Raw genomic sequence first — 12,730 nt, 5'->3', positions numbered from 1 at the left:
AAAGAAGCAGCCAAAAATGATGATCATGCCTATCATCTGACAAGTAAGATAAGAACTGGCTGAATTGTCCCAATGACTCAACCTTTTATTTTGCCTTTTCTTTTTCCTGAGTCTAATTAAAAAAACAACTTTTTCTATTTTATATTCTATTTCTTTTTATATTTTTTTTCTATTATATATTCTATACTTCAATACTAATTCAGGGATCTACAATTACCAACCATTCATAACCAAAATTATAAGGCTCCGTTTCCACTGTAGTGAATACAAAGTAAGGCACTAAGTCAAGAGCAGATTCCCAAGTTCTGCTATCAGTCTTGTAGCTGAAACGGGTATGTGCTAGTCTCCAAGGTCCACCACTCACTCGGTACATTCAGTTTTTAGCTTTTCAAAGCCCTGGCAACAGTGGACTGTGAACAGAATCAAGCTAACTAGTCAAGTCCAGGAAAATCCTAGAATGCCATTAATAACTACAGTTTATAATTCACAGGACAGATGCCTTGTCAGGACAGTGATATAAACCCAGCAGGAGAATGGTAGCAGGCTTAGCCTTTGCAGCCTCACTACAGTAATAGTTGATTTTCCTTCTACAATTCAATAACATGCTGATAAGATTGCAGAAGGCAATAAGCGCCAGTCTAGGAATACTTGTTATATCCCCATTCTGTCATAAAAACAGCAACTGTATGCTGCCCTAATACAGTTTCTACTTTTAAATACAAGGTACTATATGTGTTAAGATTAGTGAAATAGAGGCCATCAAGTATAAGCAGGAAGAGAGTCCAAGGGGATAGATGGACAGTAATAATGACTAATATTTTAGCAAGTTTTTTTTGGTAGGTGGTGGGGGTTGGCCTCTGGGCCTGGGTGCTGTCCCTCAGCTTTTGCACTCAAAGTTAACACTCTACCACTAGAGCCACTTTTGGCTTTTTCTGTTTATGTGGCACTGAGGAATCGAACCCAGGGCCTCATGCATAGGAGGCAAGCACTCTACCACTGAGCCACCTTCTCAGGCCTAACAAGAGCTTTTAATGTACCTCACATTGTGCCAAGTTCTTCAGATGGATTATTTCATTTGGTGCTTACAAAAATGCAGTAAGATACATAGATTATTAGCCTCATTTTATAGGTAAAGCCATTGGGTTCAGACATGTTAAGTAATTTGTATTGGGCCACACAGCTACTGAGTAGGGCTCAGAATCTGAATCCAGGCCCTAACTCTAGTGTCCATGCTAGCCTGTACAGTGTTCCAAGAGAAGAGAAAGTAAACTGGAAAAGTAATTTTGAGCACAGCAGTTACTTGCTTGCTCTCTATCTCACCAACAAAGACTGTCCTTCCCACCTTTAATGCCTTAGTTCCCATGGTGACTCCTGTCTGCAACATGCCATCTGCTATGCCCAGTCGGTCCATGTTCAGGAGGAAAGGAGTCACCAAAGTCACATAGGTGGCTCCTGACCATTTCTTGAGAAAATTTAGAGCCCATTTTTCAGTGGATCCACCAACATTATCAAGGATAAAATCAAACCTGGAGAGAGAAAGTCAAAATCAGAACACCTTTGTTAGCTTCATCAGGCTTGGATATTCCTTTATTCCCTTTACCACTGTCTACAGATTGTACTGCAGTGACAATTTATAAATTGTGATGCACTATGCCACGCAGCACAGGGGGTGGCTGCTTATTGGCTCCCACTGCATCAATAACTTTTTTCTAAGCTAAATTGAAAGTGACTTTTTCCCTTTCCTTTTTTGCTTTGTGCTGGGTGCTGTCCTTGGGCTTTATTTACCAAGGCTAATGCTCTACCTGTTGAGCAACAGCTCCACTTCCAAAAGTGACTTTTTCTTCTGGTAAAAATCATATTTTCTAGAACTTTGGGAACAACTTAAGCTCGGTGATAAAGAAGTAAAGTTCAGATGCACAGAAGAGGCTCTCACATCCAAAATAATCCGTAGAGGAACTAAAAGTTATCCACTTAATACATCCAAAGTATTCCTTGGTGCAAATGAATACTTGAAAGGATATGTTTTTGCTCATCAGATTGATTTGCTTGTATTCCCTCCTCAGCCAGAAATGTTTGTAGACACATCCTTGTTACCTTCTGGAGTGTTCTGTTTTAATTTCATGTACCGAATCAAGATAATATAAGAAGAGAAATCAATACCCTTCTCTCCGTCTTCAATTCTGTTCTAACATGCCAAAAGATTCACCCTAATGGAATCCAGAGGAACTGACAGATATTCAAATCCTTAAAGCTAACCTAAAACAGCTATAATCACTGTATTCTACTTAAAACAACAGCCTAAAGATCTTAAATACTTTTGAAAACAAATACCTATTGAGAGAGAATAAATTAAGCTAATCCATTGACTGGGTAAGGCCTTTTCCTTTCCAAATCCATCTGGATAAAGTCAAACATCAAAGCTTCTAAAACAGGCTTTTGCTATCTTCATTAACCTTGAGCCTTTAAGAGATTTTTTTAATTAAACTAAAGAAAGATAAAAATGAAAGGTTATGCAACACAGGAGAATGATCTTATAGATGATTATTCTCACTAAAAAGTTTCTACTTGTGGGTGTTGGTGGCTCACACCTATAATCCTAGCTACTCAGAAGGCTGAGATCTGAGGATTATGGTTCAAAAATAGCCCAGGCAGGAAAATCTATGAGACACTTATCTCCAGTTAACCATTGGAAAGAAAAGAAAACTGGAAGAGGAGCTGTGGATCGAAGTGGTAGAATGCTAGCCTTGAGCAAAATTGCTTAGGGACAGCACCTAGGCCGGAGTTGAAGCCCCTTGGCTGACCACAAAAAAAGTTTCCACTTCATTTTCAATTTTTGAATAAACAAATATTAGAATACGTAAAGGAAGTCTGGGGATCATGTTGTTGTAGACCAATATCACACTAATGATTAATGTAACATGAACACGCAAAACCTTCATAAACCATCTGACATTTCTTTTCTCAACTCCAGAGGACTGAAGGATCTCAAAACCACTTCTTGCTATAAAACTCTCAGGATTTAAATAGCTAACGAGTTGCTACTTGGAAGGCACAACTATACTGAAGATAGATTCAGAGCTCAAATTCCTGATTAAAGTTCCAAAAGTCAATTTTAACTGAAGTTGTCAAAAAATAAGGAAGGAGGAAAGAGGAGGGGAGGGGAACAGAAGAGAAATAGAAGTAATGGTCTCCATTTGTAGACCAGGGCAAGTACAGTGACAAGACCACCTGCCAGAGATACCTGGTATGGAAATATAGCACAGGGCTACAGGTTAGACTGAGTGTCCTTCAGACTTCCATCTGTCAAGCTGTCCTTCCTCTGGAAGCAAATTCCAGACCTACATGAAGCTGAAGGTATATTCAGGGGTTGGCTTCAGGGTAATACTGCTCTTCCTAGCAGCAAAAGACCTGCGATTAAACTCAACTTCTGCTATCCACAAGCCAAATCCTAGAGACTCGTCATGTCCTCACTTCCCAAAGGCCAGGCTTAGAAGGCCTGGACATTCATTCACACAGGAGAGTAGCTGTGAGCCCTCAATCATATGGACATGCCATTATCTCTGGATTACCTCCATAATGAATCAAATATTATTGAATACTTACTATTTACCACTTCCCTACAATACCAGATAGGAAGATACAGTAGGAAACATGCAAAACAAAACAAAACAAAACAAAAACCCTATTTAAAGAGCTTGTCTAATGCAGACTGCCAAATGCTGCTTCCTCAAAGAAGCCTCCACTTTAGGCTGGCGCTCTACCCCTTGAACCACAGCCCCACTTCTAGCTTTATACTGGTTGGTTGGAGATGAGAGTCTTATAGACCAGTTTTGAACCATGATCACCAGACTTCATCCTGAATAGCTAGGATTACAGGCATGAGCCATCAGCATGTAGCTAGAAGCAGCATTTTATTTATTTATTTATTCACTTATTTATTCATTTATTTATTGTCGGTCTTGGCACTCGAACTCTGGGCCTGGGCACTGTCCCTCAGCTCTTCAGCTCAAGGCTGGTGCTCTACCACTTCTGCCACAACGCCACTTCCAGTTTTCTGTTGGTTTATTGGAGATAAGAGTCTCATGGACTTTTCTGCCCAGGCTGGCTTTGACCTGCGATCCTCAAATCTCAGTAGCTAGGATTACAGGCATGAGCCACCAGCACCCAGCTGGAAGAAGCATTTCTAAATCACTCCAACCATGAGACCCTCTTTTCCAATCATTTCTTTTCCTCCTTTCATGAATCAACTTTCCTCAGAATACTGAAAATTAAAACTTCCCAACTAGCATGCAAGCTCCATCACAGCAGGAATATGTCATGTTCGCTGTTGTTTCCAAGATTTAGGTTGGGATTGGCAAGGGTCGATGCTAAATAGTGAAAGGAATGATGACCCAGCTGGCTGTTCTGACACATGCCCTGCTCCTGTTGGAGTCGGTGGGTGGTCCAAGACTAGGCATTGCCAGAGAGGAGCTGCTCCTGGCACCCTTTATAAAAATGTACTCTAATTGTAATTATTAAGGTGTTATACAGAGAAGTTACCATGTCATAAGTCAGGTGAGAGTACAATTCCTTTTGGACAATGTCACTCTTTTCCTTTGCTTCCTCCCCCTCCTGTCTGCAAGTTGCATAGTTCAAATTTGTTTGTTTACCCTTCCTCCTTCCATTTCTCCCCAATCCCCACAATTTACCTTCCCCTAAAAAGACAGAAAAACAAAACCTTCCAAAAGCAAAAACAAACACCCAAAACAGAATATGTTTTCATTTCCTGGAATTCATTTTGATAAATAATATTTTAGATGTTCAGAGAAGTTATACCTTTGGGTTTGTCCCCTAGGAGTATCATCCTTTAGTCTGTTTGTATATGAATGCCTAGAATATTTTCTATAATTATACAGTCCAGTTGTATTTTAGATCTAGCTTCCACATATGTGAGAATATATACACTGTTTGTCTCTCTGAGCTTGGCTTATTTCACATAACGTGATTTGTTCTAGGTCCATTCATTTTCCAGCAAATGACATATTCTTTGTAATGGCTGTGAAAAATTCTATTGCATATAGGTGGCACATTCTTTGGATCCACTCATCTACTGTAGGGTATCTGGGCTGTTTCTATAACTTGACTATTGTGAATAGTGCAGCAATGAACATGGATGTGCAAGTATCTTTACTGTATCCTGAACTGTAATGTTCTGGGTAGACAGACGCTCAAGAATGTTATGGGTGGATCATAGGTATCCACCTTCTTTTAATTAATTGAAATACTCTTCTCAACATGGGCAAGAATAAGTGGTTTTTGAAAACTAAAGAAAAAAATTAATTAAAACAAAAATTTTTTAAAAGGGAAGATCTTTGTAATAATCATAGCAGCAAACCAGTCTTCCAAATACTTCTCAAACCCACTTTTGGCTTTGGTTCTGTCATGCTAATAAAAATCAGATTAGTAAACAAATCATGGGGGCTGGGAAGGTGGCTCAGTGGCAGAGCGCTTGCCTTGCATGCATGAGGCCCTGGGTTCAATCCCTCAGCACCACATAAGCAAAAAGAAAAAAGCTGGAAGTGGCACTGTGGCTCAAGTGGTAGAGCGCTAGCCTTGAGCTGGAGAGCTGAGGGACAGCGCCCAGGCCCAGAGTTCAGGCCCCACGACCGAACTCAAAAATAAATAAATAAATAAAGTAAACAAATCATGGTCTGAAGATTGAGGGGGTTGAGAAAATTCCTGAGTCTGTCCCTATCTAGTACCTCAGGCCAAATCAGAGCCTAGTGAGCATTAGACCACTGAGGACAACCAGGGTGGTGCTTACTTTCTAGCATTTACCCTTACATTGCTTTCTTAGGTTCTTATAGCTCCAAAACACTGAAACTGTGTTTGGTGCCAATCACATGGTTTCATGAACTACTCTACTCCTCCTGTGTGACACTCACCAGAGAAGGCAGCACACTTCCGATTTACCTTGAGACCTTTACAAACCAGCAATACATGTGAACAAGCATCTTAAAAATGAGCAAAAGAAGTTTAGCCTGTAATCCTAGCTGCTTGGGGCTTATATGCAAAGATCACAATTCAAAGTCAGCCTAGGCAAGAAACTAGTTTTTCCAATTAACTACCAAACAGCCAGCAGAAGTAGAGTTATGGCTCAAGTGGTACAGCAAAAATACTAAAGGACAGCACCTAGATCCTGAGTTCAAGGCCCAGAACCAGAAGCAAAAAGAAATTAGCAAAAGATCAGATAAATGTAGCTTCTTTGGTACATACCAAAGTATGTTATAGTACTATCTTAACCTTTAATGATAAGGTACATTTTTCAGTTCTCTCTTTTTTATTTTTATTATAAAGGTGATGGACAGAGGAGTTACAGTAACATAAATCAGGTAAAGAGTATATTTCTTTTTGGACAACATCACTTCTTCCCTTTTCAAAGATCTCCTCCCAAAGCAATTGAAAGGCCACCAAACTACCTGAGACCTGCATTACAACTATCCTTGTTGTACTTCAAATGGGAGCATCGCTGGCTCTTGTATTTTCTTCTTTGGTAGTAGTACTGGGGCTTGAACTCACTAGACAAGCACTTACTAGACAAGCACTCTGCCTCTTGAGCCAGGGCACCAGCCCTTGTTGCTGCTTTAGTTCTTTTTTGGGCAGGGTCTCACATTTATTATTTCTGGGTCTACCTGGACTACAATCATTTCATTTCCATTTCCATAGTAGCTGGAATCACAGGTACAAACTACCACAGACAGCTTTTTCCTTGGTTGAGATGAGGTTTTCGATAATTTTTTTACCCAGATTGGCCTTGAACTACCATCTTCCCCATCTCAGCCTCTACAGAGCTAAGAGTAAAGGCACAAGACAATGTGCCCAACAGGAGCATTATTCCAATACATACGGTCTTAAGGATTTCAACTGCTCTTCCACACTTCCACACTTGTAATCAACGACATCATCTGCCCCAAGCTTTTTTACAAGCTCACTGGCGTCTTGAGAGCAAACTGCTGTCACATGAGCACCCCAAGCCTTCATTATCTGGCAAAAAAAGGAAAGGAATAAAACAGATTACTTTTTAAGGTAGTGCCATAGATTAATTTTGAAACCTTAAGTACTTTAATATGAAACTTTAAGTACTTTGTCTTACTGAGAACTATAGGAAGACTTTGTTCAGGGGCTGGGAAGATGGCTCAATGGTAGAGCGCTTGCTTTGCATGCATGAAGCCCTGGGTTCGACTGCTCAGCATCACATAAGCAAAAAGAAAAAAGCCAGAAGTGGAACTGTGGCTCAAATGGTAGAGTGCTAGCCTTGAGCTGAATTGCTGAGGGACAGCACCCAGGCTCAGAGTTCAGGCCCCATGACCGGACTCAAAAGAAAAATTAAAAAAAAAAAAAAAAGGAAGACTTTGTTCAGAAACTAGTAAAAATGACTTAACTTTTGTTTAGAAAGAAAAAGTGTTGGTTTGTTTCCACCAGAGAGCCAGTTGCCTCTATGGCATAAAGTTTTGTTTTGTATTGTTTTTGATGATACTGGAGTTTGAATTCAGTGTTTGTTAGGCAAGGACTCTACCACTTAAGCCATGCCTCCAGCCCACAAGTTTTAATCAATCCATTTCAAGGAGGGATCAGTACCTAGTATCAGGAAAGACAGGAGTTGATAGTATCAAATTTATCATCTTCAATGACAAGGACAAATGACAGAAAAAAAGCAAAAAAAAAGCACATATCCACAGAATATAACCATTTTAAGTGGCCAAAAAATGCATATCTTCATTTCTATCTCTGAAAAGTGTTAATTTAGTCTTCCAGACAGTATTAAAAGTATTCAGCTTACCAGGCACTGGTGATTCACACCTGTAATCCTAGTTACTCAGGATGCTGAGATCTGAGAATCACAGTTCAAAGCCAACTAGGGCAGGTAAGTCCATGAGGCTCTATCTCCAATAAACTACTCAGGAAAAGGCTGGAGGAGGTGGCTAGATGAATGACTCAAGTAGTAGAGTTCTAGCCTTGAGCAAAAGGAGCTCAGGGACAGAGCTAAGGCCCTGAGTGCAAGCCCTAGGACCAACCAAAATTAAAAAAAAAAAAAAAAAGTTCTATTCATTGAACTTAAATACTACAATCTAAACTTCTAAGACTCTATTTAGTCTTGTAATTCCACATTTAACATTCACCATGAGTTTTTAGCTATTTCAGTTGGAGAAGCTCAATTCAGTAGCAGATTCTCAAAGAGGGATCACAAGAGCATTCCTTACATCTATATTAGATAACATTACCAATAACCCATGTTATTAACACAGCAGGTTGATAACAGTTCTTATGTGTTCTTTACTCTTAAAGGCCAGTTTTGTCTCACCTAATAGTCTTGGTGTGTGTTTGGTATCATTTGTTTTTGTTTTTGTTAGTTATGGGGTTTGAACTCAGGGCCTGGCACTGTCTCTGAGCTCTTTCTTTCAAGGCTACCAATTTACCACTTTGAGCACCACTTCTGGTTTTCTGGTGGTTAATTGGGGACAATAGTCTTATGGACTTTCCTGCCCAGGCTGGCTTCAAACTGTGGTCCTCAGATCTTATAGGCATGAGCCATCAGTGACTGGTGTCACTTCATTTTTAACCCCTGGCATTAAAGTGTTGCTGTCACAAAGTTTGATAAAAATCTAACTTTACTTTTTTTTTTTTTTTGATATGCATGTACTCTTCTAGATATCCAAATGATTTTTTTTTCTTTTTCTTTTTTCTCTTTCTTTTTGTCAGTCATGGGGCTTGAACTCTGAGCCTAGGCACTGTCCTCAGCAGTTCAGCTCAAGGCTAGTGCCTTACCACTTGAGCCACAGCACCACTTCTGGTTTTCTGGTGGTTTATTGGAGATAAGAGTCTTACAGACTTTCCTGCCCAGGCTGGCTCTGAACCGTGATCCTCAGATCTCAGCCTCCTGAGTAGCTAGGATTACAGACGTGAGCTACCAGAGTCCGGCTTCTTTTTCTTTAAAGGCCAAAGTTTTTACTTGAATTTTCCTTGATACTTTTACTAGTAATTTTCCTTAGTATTGGTCATTTTGAAATTAAGTTCTCAGAGAAGAGATGGAACTAATCAATATATATTTCAGAACATGTGATTTCAGGAAAGTAGAAAAGTTTCTTTGTAGTATTCCCTTGTATATTAGTTACTTCTGCTAATCTCTGATCTAAACAGCTAACAGAAACTACTATAAGGGAATTATTTCCAACATAGTGAGGAGGGCATGGAGAAAGAGAGCTGTTCACATCATAGCAGCCAGAAAATAGAGGAAGGGGATACAGGAAGGGGCAGGGCATGAAACAGCCTTCAAAGACACCCTCTCCCCCACCGCCCCACCTCCCTACCCCCGTGTCCACCACCTCCTTAGGGACTAATTCTCTTCTGAGATGGGAGCCCTCATGATCTGATTCAGGAAGCACCCTTCTGAACACACCCAGAGGTATGCTTTAGCAATCCCTTAGGAATTTCTTAATCCAGTCAAGTCTGACAAACAAGATTAACTATTATACCTTGTTTTGGTTTTCTTTTACCAGAATTTTTATCATCCATACCTCAATCTAATTTCAGAATATTATCACCCCTGAAACAAATTTCATGTCCATTAAGCAGTAATTCCTCAGATAACTATTAATCTGTTTTCTGTATTTGTAGATTTATCTATTCTGGAATATGAGATAAATAAAATAATATGTGATCTTTTATTTCTAGATTTTTTTTTTTACTTAGCATTTTTTTTGTGCTTAAAAAAAGTTTTACTTATTTTCACAGTACCAAACCAAGGACCTCACATCCACTAAGGAGGCATGTTTCATTTTATGACCTAGCCAGCCTGGGCTGTGATCCTCTCCCAAGCCACACTGATAGGTGTATACCACTTCACCTAGCTGTTGCCTGAGGCAGAGTCTCATGATGCCCGACTGGTCTAGAACCATGATCTCATCTTTACCCCTAAGGAACTAAGATTACTGTATTGACCCATCACTCCTAGCTACTTGGCATAATTTTTTTAAAGATTTATTTAGCTTGTATCAAATGCCATAATTTCATTCTCCTTTTATGACTGAATATTTTTCCATTATATATATATATATATATATATATATATATATATATATATATATCACATTTTGTTTATCCAACTACTATAGCTAGTTCGGTTTTTCACTCTGATGAATAATACAGGTATGAACATTAGTATGCAAACTTTCTGAATGTTCACCGTTTTGAGGAAACAATAAACTATCTTCATGGCAGCTACACTATTTTATATTCCCCCAGCAATGTATGAGAGACCTAGAATATCCCCCAAAGGTTCATGTGTTAAATGGTTAGTTCTCAGTTTGGCATTATTGGGAGGTGGTAGAAACTTCAATAGTTGAGGCCTGGTAGAAAGTTCCAGGTTATTGGGGCTTACCCTTAAAGAGGATCACAGAATCCTAGTTACCCCTTTCTCTCTCCCCTTCCCTCCTCATGTCCTGGCAATGAGATGAAAAGTTCTGTCAGATGCTGCTGCCATAATATGCTGCCTCACCATAGTACATCCTTACCAAATGCAACAGCTCAGGCAATCATAGACTGAAACCTCTGAACCACGATCTATAATAAACCCTCGCTCTTTGTAAGCTGAGTAAGAAATAATGAACTCATGGGCCATTTGTATATGTTCTTTTACAAAAATTATATTTTTGGACTTGGCACTATTACTTGGCTTTTTCACCCAAGACTGGTAATCTACAACTTGAGCCACACCTCAACTTTCTGCCTATGATCTTCCCTTCAAAGAATTCTCCTCAATATTTTCAACTTACATACTAAACTACTAGAAAGAGTGATGCTTTTTTCTATATTAGAATATGTTCATTTCAGAAGAGCAAGCTGAAATTACAATTCATTTGCTAGACCTGCTTTTAGCTTTTAAGGAAATATACTTTATAACATGTTAATTTATAAATTCAAATTTTAAAAAATCTTCCTGCTTACAATATTAAAAATTTGTTTTACCTGTATTGCGAAAGTACCAACTCCACCTGAAGCACCCAAGATTAAAACACTGCAATACAAAAGAAACCAATGGATAAATGTTTGAAAATTACAACTGACTCAGTGACAGTTTCCAAAGCAAACAGACTTACTCAGCTTCCCAAGATTATATCACACAAAGACTTCTGCTTTAGGTTCATAAGGAGCTGTAACTACATAACATCAGACATTCTACGAACTCTTTATGAAAAATACCAAACATCAACAAAACTACTAAGCATAAGCTGGGATTTGGGGGGTAGCTGGTAGGGTACTCTGTAACATCTGCTTTACAATTTCTCTAGGTAGAGTTACCACAGCTGCTTCTGTGAGGGGGAAATTCGGGGCCTTTTAAATGTACAAGACTTAGTTGTTTTCTAAGAAAGATCCTCTGACTACATTCCTGTCCAAGTGGGATAAACATCCTGTGCTCAGACCTGTTGTGAAAGCTTATCAAATGGAAATAATCTTATCCTTGCTGTGATTTCCTGTTAAAGCACTTAATTAAATGTGCCCTATCAGCACATGCACCATGGGCTCCAGGATCTTCACAGGGCTGCTCACTGCAGCTTGCTGCTCTTAGAGACCCAATGAACTGACTGCTTATCCTAAAGGTGGGCAGAGGGAGGAAGGAAGGTAAAGGGGAGAGGGAGTTAAAGGAGAGGGATAGAGGGCTAAGTCTGATGAGGATACATTATATGCATAGATAATAAACTAAGTGTCATAATAAAATCCCCCCTTATGTAACTAATATAAGCTAATAAAAATGTTAATCTAATCATGTCAACTCTATTTTTCTTCTATTTTCTGAACATAACTCTCCTCCTTAGAGACTCTATTCTCTTTACCCTTCCCTATAACTTCTACACATAGAGATCTAAAATGCCTTCAGTATCTGGTAAGAGCTCCCTTTCCTTGAAGGACCAAGTTTCAGTTTTCCTCCATATATTCTGACATAATCCAGAATCTGATAAGTAGATCACACATTTGGCATTTTCTTGGCTATGAATTCACACATACATTCTGCATTCCAAGTGATTCTGCAAGTATTTAAAGATAGAGACCTCCCATTAATGCCTATTCTAGCCACACTATCCTGGATGTAGCAGACGCCTGAACATTTCTTGACTTTAAAAACAACTGCATGACATCCTATCATTAGGTCTACAGTTTTCTACCACCTTAAGTGAGGGAATTCTCTAGCTACTACAAACACTACACTGAAGTTTTTTCTAGTAAAAACAAACAAAAAAATCTTGAAATTAATTGATCAATTTCTTCTGAAAGGGCCAGATTAAAAAGATATCGAAGCCAGGCGCAGGTGGCTCACGCCTGTAATCCTAGCTACTCAGGAGACTGAGATTTGATGATCACGGTTCAAAGCCAGCCCAGGCAGGAAAGTCCGTTAAACTCTTACCTCCAAAAAACCACCAGAAAACTGGAAGTGGTGCTGTAGCTCAAGTGGTAGAGCGCTAGTCTTGAGATGAAGAGCTGAGGGACAGCGCTCAGGCCCAGAGTTCAAGCCCCAGGACCAACCCCCCCCCCCAAAAAAAAAAAAAAAGATATTGAAAGTATTGATCACTTATGGGGGGCTGGGAAAGTAGCTCAGTGGTAGAGTGCTTGCCTTGCATGCATGAGCCCTGGGTTCGATTCCTCAGCACCACATAAGCAAAAAAGCCGGAATTGGTGCTGTGGCTCAAGTGGTAGA

General features: G+C 39.5%; 1 protein-coding gene across 1 annotated transcript in view; it reads right to left on the bottom strand.

The window, feature by feature from the left end:
• The window catches only part of Rtn4ip1 (reticulon 4 interacting protein 1), a 48,380-nt gene that overhangs the window by 13,160 nt on the left and 22,490 nt on the right, over nucleotides 1–12,730 (bottom strand). The window contains exons 5-7 of the mRNA XM_070010180.1: nucleotides 11,005–11,053; nucleotides 6,887–7,023; nucleotides 1,343–1,526 (exon numbers count right to left, since the gene is read on the bottom strand). Of these exons, the coding sequence (XP_069866281.1) occupies nucleotides 1,343–1,526; nucleotides 6,887–7,023; nucleotides 11,005–11,053 (370 nt within the window). The remainder of the gene's footprint in view (nucleotides 1–1,342; nucleotides 1,527–6,886; nucleotides 7,024–11,004; nucleotides 11,054–12,730) is intronic.

The sequence above is a fragment of the Dipodomys merriami genome, unplaced genomic scaffold (genome assembly GCF_024711535.1).
Source record: "Dipodomys merriami isolate MVZ:Mamm:240054 unplaced genomic scaffold, mDipMer1.0.p SCAF_8, whole genome shotgun sequence".
NCBI lineage: Eukaryota > Metazoa > Chordata > Mammalia > Rodentia > Heteromyidae > Dipodomys > Dipodomys merriami.
The sequence above is the reverse complement of the archived record's forward strand: the minus strand, read 5'-3'. Positions and strand labels throughout refer to the sequence as shown.